This window comes from Ruditapes philippinarum, unplaced genomic scaffold (assembly GCF_026571515.1).
Source record: "Ruditapes philippinarum isolate M1 unplaced genomic scaffold, ASM2657151v2 ctg4423_1_1_1_1, whole genome shotgun sequence".
NCBI lineage: Eukaryota > Metazoa > Mollusca > Bivalvia > Venerida > Veneridae > Ruditapes > Ruditapes philippinarum.
Genome location: NW_026860250.1, coordinates 59,427 through 79,360, shown reverse-complemented (window position 1 = coordinate 79,360; position 19,934 = coordinate 59,427). Strand labels below are relative to the sequence as shown.

General features: G+C 32.4%; 3 protein-coding genes across 3 annotated transcripts; 1 reads left to right on the top strand and 2 right to left on the bottom strand.

The window, feature by feature from the left end:
* The first annotated feature begins 213 nt into the window (after positions 1-213).
* Positions 214-3,470, top strand: LOC132759387 (uncharacterized). Its single transcript, XM_060751155.1, has 2 exons — positions 214-843; positions 1,683-3,470. Exons 1-2 carry the CDS (start codon positions 718-720, stop codon positions 2,916-2,918), a joined length of 1,362 nt encoding a protein of 453 aa, XP_060607138.1. The 5' UTR covers positions 214-717; the 3' UTR covers positions 2,919-3,470.
* On the bottom strand, positions 3,450-5,644 carry LOC132759386 (uncharacterized). The gene is made up of 3 exons (XM_060751153.1): positions 5,452-5,644; positions 5,064-5,251; positions 3,450-4,823 (listed from the first exon to the last, which is right to left on the bottom strand). Exons 1-3 carry the CDS (start codon positions 5,596-5,598, stop codon positions 3,713-3,715), a joined length of 1,446 nt encoding a protein of 481 aa, XP_060607136.1. The 5' UTR covers positions 5,599-5,644; the 3' UTR covers positions 3,450-3,712.
* Positions 5,645-8,293: 2,649 nt separating this feature from the next.
* On the bottom strand, positions 8,294-12,702 carry LOC132759388 (probable cyclin-dependent serine/threonine-protein kinase DDB_G0292550). Its single transcript, XM_060751156.1, has 2 exons — positions 12,534-12,702; positions 8,294-11,156 (listed from the first exon to the last, which is right to left on the bottom strand). The coding sequence occupies exons 1-2, from the start codon at positions 12,589-12,591 to the stop codon at positions 8,740-8,742; spliced, it is 2,475 nt and encodes an 824-aa protein (XP_060607139.1). The 5' UTR covers positions 12,592-12,702; the 3' UTR covers positions 8,294-8,739.
* Positions 12,703-19,934: the final 7,232 nt, after the last annotated feature.

The following is a 19,934-nucleotide window of genomic DNA, read 5'->3' as shown; positions in this document are numbered from 1 at the left end:
AATATTTCACTAATGGACGAAACGCTAAAGAAACAAATCCGCGAGTCTCAAACATAATAGTGTCTGAAGATGATTGATGTTGTGTAAATAGGTTTTAAACATAAATGATTTCATATAGAACATGTAGTCATTTTTCACCTGGTCTGGATAATGCACTTTATGCCTTAGAAATAAAAAAAATCATATGAAATGCCAAATCAAATTAATGTTCAATAGACGGTATTCACGCCTCGTTTTGAAAATTTTCAAAACGAGGCTCTTAACGCAGGATATTTCCTATACAAACAATGGCGTCACGAAAACCTCTCAGCGAACCGGGATGGACAAATAATTTATCGATTGTTCCAGACATTTCAATGTGTGACGTTGTAAAAATAATTCAGAAACACTCTAAAGTTCCAACTAAACATCTTGACAAAGGCTACAAGTTTTTTCATGGCTCGTATGTGCATAATATTGAAGGTAAGTTGAAAGGTTACACATCATGACCTTTTGTGATTCCCTTCGTTAAAAATAGACTCCATATATAGTCATCAAGCTAAAAATAAACTATCCCACGCTGTCATGTACATTTATGCATATTGTGTTACACACCATGCGTTCACTTACACATAGATTATAATCGTGTTTCTTTATAGCTTGAAGGCATTCAGCCTATAGAAAGTGATTTTTCTAAATATTTGACAGGCTATTAAATATAGATCCGATAAAAGGACAATGGATATTGTAAATAATAAAGAAAATTACTGGTTTACTTTCAGTGAAGATGAACAAAGAAGGTTGCCATGTGCGAGGAAAATGTTTCCGATCCATGAAAAAAACGAGTCACCATGGTCATTGCATGTAAGTAGCTTATTTTTTTACTGTAGTTTTTTGTCTGTTGTTAGATGATTCAATACTGATAATGATTTTTGATAACATATTACAGTAGTTTAATGGACATTTTAGTGTACACTATATTATTATTTTATATGAGCCGTGTCATGACAAAACCAAAATAATGGGTTTGCGACCAGCCTAGATCCAGACCAGCCTGCGCATCCGCGCAGTCTGATTAGGATCAATGCTGTTCGCTTATCAATTTTATTACATGTAGAGAAACTGATAGCGAACAACATGGATCCTGATCAGACTGCGCGGATGCGCAGGCTGGTCTGGATCCATGCTGGTCACAAACCCATAATGTTGGTTTTGTCATGACACGGCTCACTATATAGTGTGTTTTTTTAAATGGGGCTTTATAGCTGGAAAATTAAGCAACTACATAGTTCCCATCCATGAGTCCATCAAGTGTAAAGCCAGTTGTGCCTGGTTCTAGGACATTACTGACATTTGTAATTTAATATCTCAGAATTAAATTGATTCAATAGTGAATACATTTATGTAGATAGATTCTCTATATGTTTCTCTGATTTAAGTTCAAAAAAATATCTTCACTACATAATTCCTTAACCGAATGGCTAAGGTGGTTGACTTTAAAAAATTGGCTTCTCAATAATGTGGGTTCGAATCCCGATAGGGATATTGGATTCTTTCATGTGAGGAAGTATCGAGGTAGCTCATAGAAGGTCGGTGGTTCAACTCATGCTATATAAATTGACAGAAAGGGAAACGAATTCATATTTTATAATAATATTTGTTTACATTTGTGAATAAAACATGCTTTATAATTATACTTTCAGATATCCCTGTTGAACACAAAAGAAATTGAGAGCCAGTACTGTGCATGTTCGGCTGGGAAAGGTTCATGTGCTCATGTGGCTGCCCTTGTGTATCAACTTGCACACTACAAAACCCTGAAAATGAAATCTGTTCCCGATATTGTTTCAAAAACTTCATCTCCACAACTTTGGCAAGTGCCACCGAGAACTCATGGAATTGTGCCAAGGCAACTCTCAGATGTTAAGTTTGTGAAACCAAAGTCAAAGAAAAATGAAAATTCTGAGCAATGTGTATGTAGCACACTGTACAATCCTATCAATACACAGTTTCCAGACATTGAATTTATGAAAGGATTACAATTAATTGTTTCAAATTCTGAAATTCAGTTTAACCAAGTGTTGCCGGACAATTTTGACAGTATTGAAACAAAAATGAGCTCATTTGGTAGTGTTTTAAGTGGTAGCTGTCTTGCACATCAGTTGCCTGAACCGGAATCTGATGGAAGCATAACTCGGATTCCAGATGGACCGGAATTCCCACAGTTGCCATTTTCAACACATGATTTGAGGCGTACATATGAGAGAGTACTAAGTGAAAATGAACAACTGTTTTTTGATGGCATAGGTGTGAGTCAGGAGCTAGCAGAGGAGCTTGAACAACTAACTCGGAAACAAAGTGATTGCCCTGAATGGCACAACCTTAGGAAAAAACGTCTTACTTCTTCAACATTCAAGGACATTGTTGTGCGTAGAAAGGATTTCGATACATTAACAGAAATGTTAAGTAGTTCACGTAAAGTCCAGACTGCAGCGATGAAACATGGTATTGAAAATGAAGGTAATGCAGTGCTGGAGTATGCAACACATAAAAATGTTAATATTAAACCATGTGGCTTTGTCATAAACCCTGATGCGCCATTTCTTGGAACATCTCTAGACAGGATAGTTTATGATCCAAATGAAATATGTCAGTTTGGTGTTTTGGAAGTTAAATGTCCAGTGAAAGAATCATACACAGAATCCCAGTTCCTACGTGAAAATGCGGACGGTACTTATAGCCTTAAACATTCACATTCATATTATTTGCAGGTCATGGGCCAGATGGCTCTCACAGGCCTAACATGGGCTGATTTCTGTGTATGGACACAGAACGATATGCACATTGAAAGGATTTACTTCGACAAGGATGTATGGTGTGAAGCATATGAGAAACTGATTGTTTTTTATTTTGATCATTTCATGAGAAAGTTTGTCTAAACAATAAAATTGAAATTTGCGCATAAAAAGAGCTTCTTAAAGCAGCATGCTTTCAGATGAGTGCAGTTTCAGATTTTTTTGTTAATTGTATTAAAAATTGAAATATTGTCAGGGAAACATTGAAAGTAATTTACACTTGAAAATAATGCAACAAATATTACCAAAAAGGTCATAACATGCAAAAAGCTCTTATTGCATAAGTCAAACAGTAAAATAGCACCTACAGGCAGTGAACATGATCAATATCTTTACATGCAATATATTTTTTGCTTAGCTATATAATTATATGATTTGTTAATAATGTTTTATTGCTGAAATCACTCATGCTTTGGAGTGTGATAATGGTATGACTTATATCTCACAGCTGGGATGTAATGTTCCAGCTCACAGACATTTTAAATATCTCATTTTACTTTAAAGTTTGTTGATTATAGATAATATTAGATTAGATTATCAATGACATGTCATCAGATTAAATTTTTTGCCAGCTTTTTTTTAATTCAAAATAAAACAGAAACACAGATATATCTATTTTTTATATTTTAATGGAATTAACATGTTCATCTCATTCTCCACATAATTTTAAACCATTTTTTCAATTTTAAAAGAACACTTTTTATGAACTTAAACACTTCCACTTCAATGACTTGATGGCTCTTGTTAACATGAAAATATGTATTGAAACCTATTCATTTTATTTTTACTGATGATAATGTTGGTGTCTATATGATAATGGCAGAATTATATGCACCAAGTTAATAAAAGTCTTAAGAGTATCAATTGTACTTTTTGTTTTAAAATAATGGTCCTTTGAACAGTGTTAATAAACAACATACAGTCCACAGTTGTAATGCTGATCCAGCAATAGCAACAGGAAGAACAGAGTCAAAAATGTGGTATTCTTTTATACGTCGAATGGCGCGTTCCACATGGATCCGAAGTCTGGCAATTTCCTGAGTCTCTTCAACTTCCTCTTTAGTGAACTGGTCCCTTTTAGTTAAAAATGGAGGAATATTAAGTCTGGCCTGTCTTTCTGCTAACATTTGCTCAATTAGAAAACCCTTATCTGCCATCACACTGTCACCAGGTTCAATTAGCGGAAGGATTCCAGATTGCCTTGTTATATTTTGGTCTGATATTGAGCCAGCAAATAAGGAAGACACAAAGGTAACACAACCGGATGGTGAAATGCCTATGAGACCCTTTAATGTTGTTGTCCCCTTGTAATGCGAATAAAACTCCGAATTCAAGCTCAATGCAGATGGTGTTTGTATTTTAACTTCTGTACAATCTAAAATGACACGAGTTGAGGGGTAAAGTTCCTTAAAACAATCTGGCATAAACTTATTAACTTTTTCACGAGATGGCCATATGGGAATTGAACCTAGCTGAAAATACATAAAATTTGTCCAAGTAATGATTATTCGGCTTACAGTTGATTGTGACACATTAAATCGACAAGCTATGTCCTGTTGAAAAAGTCCTAGTCTTATTTTAACCAGAAACATGAAGAATTGGTCAATAAGTGGTGTGCTTTCTGACCGGAAAGATATGTCAGTGTTTATTTCTTGGGAATATCCCATTCGTTTCCTCTGAATCTGAGACCATCTAGTCATTTTCTCTGCTGTTGGCCGAAGCAAGTTGTACACATTAAGAAGGAGTGTGTATGAGCTGAAGCCTGTGTAAAACTGTAGAGACTTTGGGTCAGTTGCAAAACGTTGCAGACCAAACCTGCCAATAGTTAACGTTTCAACCAGATGTTCTAGCTGATCAATGTGTTCTGAGGCAGCTTTTAATTTCTCTTCAGGTGACATTTCCCTTTCAGGTCCTAGGTAGTCATGAAATACTGGCTGCGGAGTCATTACTTGGGGTTGAGATTCATCAGTGTTGCACTCTTCATCATCTCTGAAGTAAAAGAAAATGTTACAAATTAGCCAAAAAAAATTTAGCATGTTGCTAGCAATTGTTTCTATCTATCCGACCAGTGTAGACCAATTAGATGATTTGCATATGATATTTAGTGAGGTTTATTACCTAATTCATTAACACAATTGGCATAATAAAGGAATATCTTTATAAAAAGTATAAGCTAGATCCATAATCTAATATGGAGAATTGTCGGCACAGTACTTTATAAAAACTTACCCTAGAGTCAGTCTCTTTCTCTTTGGTGGATTTAAGCGTGGAGTTGGGGGCTTCCGTGAAGGTGTCTCAAAACTCCAATCAAATACCGACGGAAATGCTGTCTTGCTGAGGCATCTGATTCCTGTCAATGTTCTGACGAAATCAGTGTCCGTAAAATGAGCTGAGCAAACCTTGGTGTGTGGTTTTACCTACAAATGAAAATATAAATAATTGAATATAAATATTACTAATGTCTTTAAAGATTATTAAATCTCAAAACCGAGCATGATTGTTACAGTACACTTTATTTTTACAATGTAAATATTGATAATAATTTAACTATCCGAATTTAAAAATGTCCGAAACACGTACAGTTAAAAACCGAATTTACGGTATTTTAGATAAATACCTGGAAAAATGCTCCCTCATCACGTCGGATTTTCACCAACCATAACTTCTTTCTACTTATATCACTAGGAAAGCTATGAAATGAAAGACTTTTATTATATCTTGAGTCATTTGTACACTTTGGAACGCAGCAGTGATACGACGCCATATTTTTCTGTTTGCGTTAAGAGCCTCGTTTTCGATCCAAAATGGCCGACTCGTGATATTGGACTATAATGTTTTTAAAAAATGGATTTAAAGCATCTTATATGATGCTGAGGAACTGACGAATGAGGCATAAATATGCAGTAATGTGTTGTAAAGATAGCGAAATGTAAACGAGTTTTGACTTCAATACACAATATAAAATTACTATAATTACATGTATACCAATTGCCAAAAATGATAGGAGCAAAAGATGAATAATATACATGGCGAATGGTTAAAAAATGGTTATAGCTTTTATGTGGTTTAATGGGCCATTTAATGCGTGTTTATAAGATTTAATGTAGTGACTGAAATGATGCAAAAATTCAATTATTAAACGGCCTGAGTAAAACTTGCAGTGAAAATTATTGTCTGCCGGAAGATGAATGGCACTTTATAAAGTAGTACATAATAGGAACATCTTTTATTTAACAGTTTTGTTCCCTTTTACATATTTCCTTTTATGTTATAGAACTGTGACCACATGATTTATATTGCAAAAATTTATATTTATGCTTGCATTATTTCTCGTTTATTTTTATTTTCATTTCAAATCTGGCATTTTGTTATTAAATCAGATCAGATATTGCCTTATAAATCCAACATTAATAAAATGTTAAACGTGTGCTGTTTTTATAGATAAAACATTTAACAATTCTGTATTGCCAATTCATTTTAAGGAAATATGTACAGGAAAGAAAGAGAGCAAAATTTGGTTTGATTAAATGTTTTCATGGCTGATATTGGAACATGAAACATCTCTTACGCTTGCGGCAACGGCTTATGTAGCATGTAGCACCGTCTGCATTTTTACCATTATTAAGTATGGACCTAAATTACCGCCAAAATATAACAGTAACAACAACAAGCACGCACACAGCAATATTTTAAAGCTCCTGCATAGTAAGTAAAATGAATCCCTAAAGAACGCCTAAAAACGGAAAAATTAAAATTATTTCTTGCTCGGTTTGATTGAACCTGTTCTTGGACGGTACTAAAGAGTGTTATCTACCGTCAAAGCCCCTATAGCAGAAATCAACATGTAACATGAAATTGTAAAATTCTGAATTTTATAAAATATCTGCAAATGTGTCTATACGGCGGTCATCATAGAACTTTCAATGTGACACGACAGTATCATTCCTTGAAAAGCAGCGTACGGTACACAAAAAAAGAACTAAAAAACATCTTGTTGAAAACTTTTGTCCAAAAAGCACGGGCCTTCTCAGCTGACGATAACTGGCCATGTGGTTTTTGTGAATTGTTTAAATTTATGTTGTTTATTAAACATTTTCAAATAATTCTGAATCGAGATAATATGAATAGGTTAATAATGATAAACAAGGGGCGCAACTCAAATTCGTTATTGATTCTATAAATTCATTTCTCGTTATGCAATGTAATTGTTTGAACAATAATTTAATTTTAAGTATAAATTGGCAATAGAGGTAATTTTTCAAATGATTTTCTCTTAAAGCCGCTCATGTAGAAAGTATTACAATATACTTCCGTCTTGTTGATTGTTTCGTTTTTCTGAAAATTTAAACTATTTTGCAGGTTTTTTACCCATAATCAAGGATATGCAGAACGCATATTTAGATTTCCTCAGATCAAAATAAGCCCTGCATCGGATTCTCTGGATTGATAAAAACTTACAAAGGAATGTAAATGTAGGTCTAATTGAGTTACCCTATAACAATGCCTGAGCTAACTTATTTTTTTAATGCAGCATTGTCTTGTGGACCATCCAAAACTTATTAAAATAAGTTGGTTTATACTGGAAGCTCATCTACCATAAGTAGTTTGATAGTATTTACTATCATAAAGGAACAATATATGTATATGCTGTTGGCAAAAGTAAGATACATGCTCCGTATCTATATATTACACGTATAGTTGATAATACATTGTCCAAGAATGAAATATTATTACTCTTTTTTACTTTTGTTTATACTTAATGAGTAAGAACTCTTTCAACATTTTATTAGATAATCAAAGTGAAACAATGGCATAACGTGGACAGAGGAAATCCTTTTTATTACGTGAGCCAGCGATAGCTACATGTAATACGTGGTCATTGGATAGATATAACATGACCACATGGCAGCTATAACGTGCGCACGTGAAAGACATTATGAAATCTTTTACGAGATCACGCGTGCGTTATTTCTATCGTTATACGGCCTTATGATAAGGTGGCGTGCGCACGTAATACAGATAACGTGGCCACGTAATACGTATTGCAAGCTCACGCATTAGCTATTGCATGGCAACTTAGTACTATAACGTGCCTACGTATTGCCAAGTAGACCTTTACAAAATTTCTTCTAATCATGCACCTATGGTCAAAATTGACCATGCCCTGGTTGATCATTTAGAATTACAGCGATAATTAGGCTTAAACAGGCTCAATCAAACCGAGCCTGCAACATTTTTAATTATGCCGTGTTGGGCTTTCTTTAGGGATTCTTATTTTCTCTATTTTAAGCATTTCGCGGACAAATTTCTTGAATGGGTTTCTTCACTTACATGAGGATCGTATTATTCAAACCAATTTTCACTTGGACATAATTTTGCCCAGCCTTTACCTTGCTTTTGTGATCAAGTACAATGTTAAGAAAAGAAAACAATGATAAATGCTTGAACAATGTACTTCATAAATTTTATTATTATATGTTCTTGATGTAATTAAAGAAACTGTTTACATAAAACTGTTTAATTAGAAACATTTTATTTATTTTTCGCTAATATTTCGTATTGTTGTTTCCATTTTTATAGCAAGTATATAACCTAGAAATAGTAATTGTTATAGATATATAATAAAAGTTGTTGCTGTTGCTGATGTTATCATTTGTGTTAGTGTAACTATTATTTCTGGTGTTAATATATCATTCTTTACATTGTATTAATTTCCGTTGTTGTGTGGGGTGTTGTTGTTGTTGTTATTGTAACATTTTATTTTCCATTCTTGTTGTTGCTGTTGTTATTTCCGTTTTCGTTATTATGCGGATTGTTGTTGAGTAAGATCTCGCTTGTTCTGGTCGTTATCATCATTATTGCCGTTGTTCTTTTGTCCATTATCGTTATTGTTTTCATCATTTTTTTAGTTTTTATCTCGCTCGTTCCCGTTGTTGTGTGGATTGTTATTATTATTGTTGTTGTTGTTTCCATTTCCGTTATTATGTCGATTATTGTCTCCATTATTGTGGGGAGTCAGATCTCGCCTTTTCTGTTCGTCGTTATCACCATCATCGTCATTATTATCATCATCATTGTTGTTTCCATTTCCGTTATTATGAGGATTGCTGTTGCCATTATTGTGGGGATTATGATCACGCTTCCTCTGGTCGTTGTTATCACCATCATTATTGTCATCATTATCATCATCACCATTATTATCATCATTATTGTCGTTGTTGTCTTGTCCATTATCGTTATTGTCCTGGTTTTCATCTCGCTTGTTCCCGTTGTTGTGTGGATTATTATTATTATTGTTGTTGTTGTTTTTGTTGCTGTTTACATTTCCGTTATTATGCGGATTATTGTCCCCATTATTGTGGGGGGTAAGATCTCGCCTTTTCTGTTCGTCGTTATCATCATCACCGTCATTATTATCATCATCATTGTTGTTTCCATTTCCGTTATTATGAGGATTGTTGTTGCCATTATTGTGGGGATTATGATCACGCTTCCTCTGGTCGTTGTTATCACCATCATTATTGTCATCATTATCATCATCACCATTATTATCATCATTATTGTCGTTGTTGTTTTGTCCATTATCGTTATTGTCCTGGTTTTCATCTCGCTTGTTCCCGTTGTTTTGTGGATTGTTATTATTATTGTTGTTGTTGTTGTTGTTGTTGTTACCATTTCCGTTATTATGTGGATTATTGTCCCCATTATTGTGAGGGGTAAGATCTCGCTTTTTCTGTTCGTCGTTATCACCATCATCGTCATTATTATCATCATCATTGTTGTTTCCATTTCCGTTATTATGAGGATTGTTGTTGCCATTATTGTGGGGATTATGATCACGCTTCCTCTGGTCGTTGTTATCACCATCATTATTGTCATCATTATCATCATCACCATTATTATCATCATTATTGTCGTTGTTGTTTTGTCCATTATCGTTATTGTCCTGGTTTTCATCTCGCTTGTTCCCGTTGTTGTGTGGATTATTATAATTATTGTTGTTGTTGTTTTTGTTTCTGTTTACATTTCCGTTATTATGCGGATTATTGTCCCCATTATTGTGGGGGGTAAGGTCTCGCTTTCTCTGTTCGTCGTTATCATCATCACCGTCATTATTATCATTATTGTTGTTTCCGTTTCCGTTATTATGCGGATTGATGTTACCATTGTTGTGGGGATTATGATCACGCTTCCTCTGGTCGTTGTTATCACCATCATTATTGTCATCATTATCATCATCACCATTATTATCATCATTATTGTCGTTGTTGTTTTGTCCATTATCGTTATTGTCCTGGTTCTCATCTCGCTTGTTCGCGTTGTTGTGTGGATTGTTATTATTATTGTTGTTGTTGTTACCATTTCCGTTATTATGCGGATTTTTTTCCTTATTAATGTGAGGGGTAAGATCTCGCTTTTTCTGGTCGTCGTTATCATCATCATCATCATCATTATTTTCATCACCATTATCATCATCACCGTTGCCATTGTTTTGTCCATTATCGTTATTGTCTTGGTTTTCATCTCGCTTGTTCCCGTTGTTGTGTGGATTATTATTATTGTTCTGGTTGTTGTTGCTGTTTCCATTTCCGTTATTATGCGGATTATTGTCCCCATTATTGTGGGGGGTAAGATCTCGCTTTTTCTGTTCGTCGTTATCATCATCACCGTCATTATTATCATTATTGTTGTTTCCGTTTCCGTTATTATGCGGACTGTTGTTACCATTATTGTGGGGATTATGATCACGCTTCATCTGGTCGTTGTTATCACCATTATTATTGTCATTATTATTATCATCACCATTATCATCATCATTATTGCCGTTGTTGTTTTGTCCATTATCGTTATTGTCTTGGTTTTCGTCTCGCTTGTCCCTGCTGTTGTGTGGATTATTATTATTATTATTGTTGTTGTTGTTGTTGTGATTACCATTTCTGTTATTGTGTGGATTATTTTCCCCATTATTGTGGGGATTAAGGTCTCGTTTGTTCCCGTTGTTGTGTGGATTATTATTGTTGTTGTTGTTATTGTTGTTGGTGTTTCCATTTCCGTTATTGTGTGGAGTATTTTCCCCATTATTGTGAGGAGTAAGGTCTCGCTTGTTCCCGTTGTTGTGTGGATTATTATTATTGTTGTTGTTATTGTTATTGTTAGTGTTTCCATTACCGTTATTGTGTGGAGTATTTTCCCCATTATTGTCGGGATTATTGTTGTTAGTATTTCCATTATTGTGGGGACTAAGGTCTCGTTTGTTCATGTTGTTTGACGAGTACAGTAATTGCTTCAATCTAGAAGCGTAACGTTTGTTGTGCTGTACATCTGGAAAAGAAAGGTATTATATACGTTAGTTTTATATCTGTGATTTTTCAATACCCAGTAGCTCATTTTGTATTTTCCACATCATCGTATTATATAAGTAATTGTTATCTGGCTCTTCGCATGGTATGCCAAGGACATTATATGTTAACGACAAAAGTATCTGGATGAATTTTAAAAGAAAAGGCAATAAAAACGCCATGCAAAATCGATCTGTTAGAAATTTCGTCAAATGTTGCGTTTGCTCAATTTAATTCTAATGTATATTAGAATAAATGGTTTATTTAATAGATCTGTACAATACAAAACATATTTTAATTTGTACACAACTGTAGAAATCATGTCAATATTTGTCTTAATAGAATATTGTACAGTTATGTTAAATAACATACCGGTATCATTCAACAGGTACTCATTCAAGATTAATATTTCACAAGCATAGTTTAATTGCATAAGCAAAGATTGCTCAAAAAAATTAGACATTCTTGTTCGTGAAGTACAGTTCCTTAAGATTTACGTCTCTTTCATTAAAATAAATCAGCATCCTTTTCAAAATAAGTTAATATTAGCGAACGTACTCGGTTAATAAAACAGTCATGTAAAAGTAAAAACAAATACACTGATGTCACAAGCAAGATAAAAAAAATTCTTGTAACAGCTTAACATTTTTAACTTTGATTAACACTTTATGCTAGTGTAAATTTAGTCAAGTTCAAAATCAAATCATTTGAAATCAAATGAAACTAATAGAAAACGTGGCAATCATAAAAGTCAAACATTGCTTGATTGAAAATGTTGCAGGCTCGGTTTGATTGAGTTTGTTCATGAATGGTATTGAGTCATAAATGTTTCGTTACTCACAATTTAACAAATTTAAAAGAAATACAAAAATTACGGGACCTGTGTACTGCAAAGAATTGAGCCTACACCGAAACAGCTTAATAGAAAAATCACAGACAACAAGCACAAGTACCACAGACAACAAGCACAGCTGAACGATTCCTAATATCAAGAACAAATATCATGGACAGCAAAAAAGGTGATAAAAAGCTTTCGCGAGGGAGCACTGAAAGCAATGATAAATATATTTAAAAATAAATGCTTTGAAATTGTGATATCTACCACGTCCCTAACACAAACTAAGAAATATTTATCTATCAACACTTAATCAACTGGAATCAAAAATCCCGCATTGTCAGACAGATATAACCAGTACTGAATAAATACTTAGTAGCAGGCTTACAGCAGGTAAAGAAATTGTGCAAATGAATTTGTGTTAAATGATATCATATATGCATGTGAAGAAATTTTTAAAAAAAACAATAATTATATGAAATAAAGTGACTCAAAGCTTTTTGCTACAATAAAATGGTCGCTTACCGGTGCCACCCGATGCATGAAGCATTGCAAGGGCTAACGCTAGCTGAATAATTATCATCTTTCACGACGTGTATCCAAACAACTATATGTTGATGAAATTTATCTCCCAGAAAAATATTCTTGTATCCCGATGATGTGTTGCCTTTAATTTATAATCATAAACTGTTGACAAGAAATGTTACATTCCTAGGCAGTCGTTTAACATTAACATTACTGGTTTCTTACTGATTGGTTAATCAAAAAATGAGCATCCCAAATATTGAAATTTTAAATCGACATGTAAGTGTTTTATTGGCTAATTATCTACATATGGGAGTGTAGTTTATGTGATTTTTTCATTGATTTTCCATTTGTAAATCTCTTTTTTACAAAGCTATACAATTTATACAGTAATTTATTCAGTTGAGTATTCACTATCAATAAACCTCAATATCATATTATCTTTGGTATATGATTTAGTGGTGTTAATTGTCGATGTTTTAATAGATTGGATACGGTTACAAAGGTAACGATTTTGTTGCTATTATCTGTTCTACTTTTGTTGTGATTTTCCTCACTTTTAAAGATCCATTTTACCCCAAAATGCTTTTATTTTTATTTCTCAAAAGATTTTTATTTTTTGATGTACTTTATAAATTAGTAGCTTCCAAATATTAACTCATTAACTAACATTGAATATCTTTTAATTTTGTCTAGTTTTATTTTACACACAATTGATTGTTTTGAAATCTGTAACTATATTAAACTTAAATCTAATAGATCTTTTTAAAAGTTTAAAATATTTGCCAGGTCTTTTGATGTTTTGACTTCACTTAAATTATAAAGCCTCTACGTGTATGCCGCAGATGTCCGCTCATGTCTCGGGGCATTCGTAAAAAAATAATTTTCTTTCACGCAGTTAAACAGAACAGAATAATAAAGCAATAACTCATTTGGACACATGACTAAGTATTTATATATTTTAATTCAATTGTCAGGTTGTTTTGATTTGTTAAACGGATAGCTCGTGAACGAATAGACATTAATTGTCACATAAAAAGCCTTCAGTTGAGATGCCAAACTTAAACAACATTTGTACTGGCGTAGAAATTCCTGATAAAATAAAGTTTTAAATTTGAAAAGTTACTGCTTCAGTATTTTTATATTTATTAACGGTATGTTTAAGTTATCGTTCAGGGTTTAGTCGCAAGTAAGAAAAGAATACCAATGAAACATTTAAAATGAAGGACTAAGTCGCGTTTGATCTGTTTTTCGTTGGTGCGTGCCGTTTGTCCGAAATATCTAAATATTTAATTTAACTTTTTTGTTTTTGTGGCCCTTTTTGTACCCATTCAGCATTTTAAAAATCATGCTCAAAGTGTATATTGATCCCTTTAAGTGCAGTATAAAATCTTAACATGTAACATATAATATGAATTTACTTTCTTTTATTACAGGCAGACGTTGAAAAAGGCATATTGCCGGGATAACATGGTAGCAAGACTTGTGCTCTACAAAGAGGTCAGCAAACATACAGATAAAATCACAAACACAAAGAAACAAAGAAAATTGAAGTCAAAGGAAAAAGCCCAAACAGCAAAGACAAATAATCCTAGTCATAACCATTATGAAACCCGAATAATTCTTTCCTAAATTATAACAATTTATCATCTATTATGAACATTATTGATTGACCTTCATACACATGCATTTGTCCTACCACGACTTAATATCATATTATATTGACTGAAAATTTTAAAAACTTTTATCCGTTTTTTATAGAATGAATAATTATAAAAAATAAATTTGGATTAGAAGTCAGTAAGGTTAATGTTTTGTTTTTTTTGGGGATTTTGTATCAATTGCTACAAATTTTGGCTATATCTTGACGGTCGGTCTAGTTAGCCGGCAACTAACTAACTAACTAAATTACGATTTCTTTGCAAATGACCTATTATTTATCTACCCATTATGATTTCTGAATTATCAGAGACTGTTGACAGAGACATTCCATTCTAAGATCAAATGTCTTGGAGAAGTTTCGCCTCGCCCGAAGATCGAACCAGCTTCTTCTATATTGCAAATATGATTCTCTTACTACTGAGCTATGAGCTGAATGGCTTTTGCTTCACAGTGTACCTTTTTTTGTTCAAACCAAGAAACATATCTAAAATACTTTATAGAGTATTGATATACAAGTTTACAATATCTCGTTAAAATTAGTTAAAAATCAATATTATGGCAAGAAACAGATGGTTAAAGCCGTTGTTTAATAAGCAAAAGTTATTATCCATAACGTGTATATGCAGTACAAAGCAATGAATCATTCATGTATTTAATCAGCAATTATTTTTTATAATCAATACCTATGATATAGCAACACTTAAAATGAAGAGTACGCAAACTGGTGGTTAAAATGGCAGATGCCTTTTGCAAAAATGATGATTTGAGCCGCACCATGACAAAACCAACATAATGGGTTTGCGACCAGCATGGATCAAGACCAGCCTGCTCATCCGCGCAGTCTGATCAGGATCCATGCTGTTCGCTTTCAGAGTATGTTAGCGAACAGCATGGATCCTGATCAGTCTGCGCGGATGCGCAGGCTGGTCTGGATCCATGCTGGTCGCAAATCCAAAATGTTGATTTTGTCATGGCGCGGCTCATTTATGTATTATCAATAGCCTTGTTTTGATATGTTTTTGACCTCCATTGATAGGGAGATCTAGAGGCATACATTGAATTACTGTTGAGGATGCGCAGTATAATATTATATACTGTCACTTTTGTAATACGCTATTTGCCATTATTGCCAGCTGTTGTTTTTTATACACAAAACACATTATCCCTCAATATTGCTATAGAAATATCCTTTTTTATTTTAGTATATTATTACAGTTTCCTTAGCGATACTTATATTTGCCGTACACGTGAAATATCCTTCGCCTCTTTTGCTCTGTTGGCAATAAGGAATAATGGTATTTTGTATGAGGGTCTAATTTTGCTACCTTTACAACACATTACTGCACATTAAATGCTACTTTCTTCAGTTATCAAACACCTAACATCCTCTTAATCCATTGTAAGGACAATATTAATCACATGTTTGACTTGTCGAAAGAATTAAGACATAAATGGATTTTAGAGACATAGTATGGCTTTAACGAATTAAAAATGTAATTAGTATATAGTTTTGCCTTTCAATATATCGCATATCGCCCTTTGTTTCATTTCACGTTTTTGCTCGTTCTTATATTCAAACCTACTGTGTGTCAGTCCTGAAGTCTTCTGTGACATTGTACTGACGGTGGCTCTCCTTTTGATATTGCGAAATTTAATTTCCAGATGGGCAGGGTCGGATTGCGTAATGATAGTCAAAAGTATGTTATTAACGTGAAGGAAAGATACAAATATCCAGTAATATGGAAGTACATGCAAAATTGAGATTGTTTTGATATTATTCATACTCAATATCTACCATCTGTTATAAGTAGGGTAATAATAAATGGAAAATACAATATGTGATGCCTGGTGTTAAGCGATAACGATCAAAATAAAACGAAAAGGTTATTTTCAATACATCAACACATGTAATTATTTTACAAAACCTCCGATAACGTTGTCCGGTAATTGTGCTAACAATTTTGTCATTAAAATGATAAATATACAAAAGCCTGTTTAGTGACTATTATTGGACATGTTGTGTCAAAATTGTGGAACAAAATGTATGCAACATAAGGCATTTGAATAATTTGTTTTACGATGAAATAAACAAGAGGTACCGTAGTAAACAAATGTCAAGGTTTATTGCCAATGTCAATCAAGTGTATTTATTGACGAAACAATAATGTTTCTAACAAAACATTTAATTTATAGATATAGAAATATAAGTGCATTTCCCGTTTTGCATATTATACATAGTCCGCATATCAAATCACAAAAACATTATGTACTTTATAACAGCATATAATTATAATAAGGTGAGATATTATTAGTAATCAAAGCACTGTTTCGAGATTTTTTACCCTTTCTCCTTTTTTTGGGCTCGATGATCGTTGTTTACATCAAAAAAATACCAGACTTACAACAAATTATAAAAACAGCTACCAACCGATGTTGATATGTTGGATGTTGGATTTTCTTTCTTTAAGAATTAATGAGGAATATAGATGCGTTTGCATGGTAAATATTACCTCCCATAGTCGCCATCTTGGGGTCATTTTATATGCTTTAAAATAAGATTAAAATTACCCATAATTTTATCATCTACATAAAAACTGATAAAAATCTTTTAAATATTGATGTTTTGATAATTTTTTGCTATATATTTTAATATATAAAACAACAGATTTGACAATTATCGTTTATCAGCTGTTGATATTGATTTGTTCATCCTTTGTCAATAACTCAATTGCCTAAGATACAATATAGACCCCCCCCCCCCCCCCAACAGGCTGGCATCTTTCGACAAGGGTTTACGAATAGGGAACTACTTATACGCATACATCTAAGTTCTAAAGTTCTAAGACTTTAGACCCTCAAGTTTGGTGTGTAATAAAACAAACAAAATCATGCATGAAACAAAACACATGTATATGTTTCATATGTTGAATTGGCAAATAGTTGCTTTCAAAGAGAGAACTTTTCCCTGTTCACAATAAATTCACGTCTTTGTTAGTCAAAAAAACAAAAAACAAAGTTGATCATTTACAAAAAGAAAGCATTATGCAAAATTGTAAAATATCTAACACATATTACAAGTGTATTACAGACAGACCAACACTAATCAAATTAATTAACAGAGTTGCCAAAATTGTATCGATTATTATTTATATAAATTAAGCATATGATTGTAGTTTTTTTTTACACAAAGTTCCTGTTACACAGTTTTTTATGGTTTTATATCATAAATATGAAGCCCAAATTAAGATTTATCAATTTTTTAAGTTACAAAAAAGTTATTTATAATTGAACATTTTTATGTGAATAAAGGGAGGTAATAAAAAAATTTCTTTAAAGACTTTCAATAAGAAATGAATGCATATATTTTTATGATTACATATAATATGTACAAATATTTGCAGTAAATATTTTACATGTTTTTCGATGTTTGAAAATTGTTTTATAAGCATAATTATATACATATATATATTTGTATTTAAGTGTGGTACACAACCTCAATTACAACATACAGGATCTTTAATTAAAATACATGTACATGATAACTGGTATAGTTAAAATACATTGTTCTTTTCCTTTATCACCATCCATTTTACATTCAGAGCTTTGTAATAAGCACCTAAAATCCTTCTTACATCATTTTTAAATCACATACTTGCACTTATACAAACAGAAACGTGTATATTTATTTCTGTGATTTAATATGCATTTAAATTATTAATCAAACTTAAGTAAACAAGAAATATTATTATGTACAGAATGCATAACGTCTGTTTTATAGAAAAAATAGAAAATATATTAACAGTTACTTCATTAATCAGTGGGCGGAACATCCACAGATTCTGGATTATAGATCTAAAATTTTAATTTTTAAACTATTTTTTTAGATATTAATGTTATTTTTTGATTTAATGACATAACAAATAAATTTTGATCAAAAGATATACAATGCGATGAAGCGACTCAAGAAAATGTGAAACAGATATTTCCATAATTAGGTTAAAATTCGTAGACAATATATTGATATAAAATGCTGTTAACTAACATAATTTTGTGAATTATTTTTTCGGAATTGATTGTTTCCTATGAAATCACATATTTATACTGGTATTTCAAAATAAAAGTAAACATTGTGGTGTCTTCTCCTACTGGTGACTATGTGAGTGCCGCCGATATAAAGAATATATCATTTAAACATCGAACAGTTTACGTCATTGAAAGGGAAATAAGACTTTAAATAAGTATTTCTTCAATGTTTGCTGCCTACGACACAATGTATTTTTCTTAATAAAATTCATGGTTAATATTAGCCTAGTTTTAATATTACTTAATAGAATTTAGCTGCTGCAGCTTCTTATATCATCTGATATAATGAAATATTTGCAATGGTATTTTAAACACGCAAATAACGAAAAAATAACATTAAAATAAACGAAAGGAATATTAGTAGTGATATAATTTTAAAGTGTCATCTGGAAACAAAGTGATCCCTCTGAAGCATTAATCACAACAAAATTACATGAAAATTGCAGACTCGGTTTGATTGAGTAGTACATGAGGGATAATGAATAAGTGCAACATCCCTCACGCCCCCTAGCACCGTTTTGAGCGGTACTCAATTCTCAACACTTATTAGTGCTGGCATCAATGATCCCGAAGCACAAGGAAAATACAACAACACTGAAGTGAAGTACGGGGGATAAGACGATACTTACATTCATGTAATATAGACACATTCCTTTGTTTTATCGTTAAGAAAAAGCTATTTTAAGCGTATTTTCTACATAATGGTGACAAAAATTTCAAATTGGTACTCACATGAAAGTATTATTTTACAAAAATGTACAATTTACCCCATTATGTTTTTATTTACTGAGTCATATAAATAAGTTAAGGTTTGCTATATAAGTTAAACGTTTTGACAAATTGATTATATATATAATGTACTTGCATGCTTGTAAATAACATTGCAGGTTACTGAAAACTGGTTTATTCCAGAATTCCTCTGAGATATTTTCTGTATTCTATTTAAAGGACAAATTTCCGTTATCTAAATCATTCGTATTATCAGATAAACGAAATGCTAACTTGTCAGGCAAGAACGACGAGGAGTAAATTTTTCAATTTATATCCTGTCAAAATCAAATTTATAGTTAAAATATCTGTGTTCGATCAAGCTTTAATCTAATTGTTTTGGAGTCTTGATTCAAGATTTCTTCGAATTAAGATTTCATCAAGAACCTTCAGCTAGCATTCGAGAAATGTAGAAACGGAAATCGTTTAAAGGCAATTCGTCTTTGACTTGATTGATAGATTTATCACGCAAAAGAATTATTGCTCAGAATTTCTAATTCGATAACAATGAACATAATTGTAAGTTGTAAGTGTAATACTAAATTCACATAAAATGTTAACCTTATAGACACATCGTCAAGTACAAAATAATACAACAAAAAACGTTCTTTGTAAATGTCGGTATAATATTCTTAAGCAGAAATAATAATATTGAAAAACAGATGATATTCTTGAATAGCAATTTTGTATACATATAGCACATATATTACATATAGAATAGACCAGACATTTATTAGCTTGAAAGGGTTATACAATATTATCAAAAGTAATAAAAAAAATGCCAGACTGTAAATTGACTGGTTTCTCTTTATATATTAACAACTTAGTTCAGCTTGTAAAACGGCTCATTTTCAAATACTCATTAGTAGATCAGTTCTTTGAAACTTA

Excerpts from the sequence above, each read along its gene's own strand:
- LOC132759388 (XM_060751156.1), bottom strand. The coding sequence starts at position 12,591 with ATGATAATTATTCAGCTAGCGTTAGCCCTTGCAATGCTTCATGCATCG. Across the intron at positions 11,157-12,533 it reads TCATGCATCGGGTGGCACCG|ATGTACAGCACAACAAACGT; the intron begins GTAAGCGACCAT and ends TTTCTTTTCCAG.
- LOC132759386 (XM_060751153.1), bottom strand. The coding sequence starts at position 5,598 with ATGGCGTCGTATCACTGCTGCGTTCCAAAGTGTACAAATGACTCAAGA. Across the intron at positions 5,252-5,451 it reads ATGAGGGAGCATTTTTCCAG|GTAAAACCACACACCAAGGT; the intron begins GTATTTATCTAA and ends TTTCATTTGTAG. Across the intron at positions 4,824-5,063 it reads AGAAAGAGACTGACTCTAGG|AGATGATGAAGAGTGCAACA; the intron begins GTAAGTTTTTAT and ends CTTTTACTTCAG.
- LOC132759387 (XM_060751155.1), top strand. The coding sequence starts at position 718 with ATGGATATTGTAAATAATAAAGAAAATTACTGGTTTACTTTCAGTGAA. Across the intron at positions 844-1,682 it reads AGTCACCATGGTCATTGCAT|ATATCCCTGTTGAACACAAA; the intron begins GTAAGTAGCTTA and ends TTATACTTTCAG.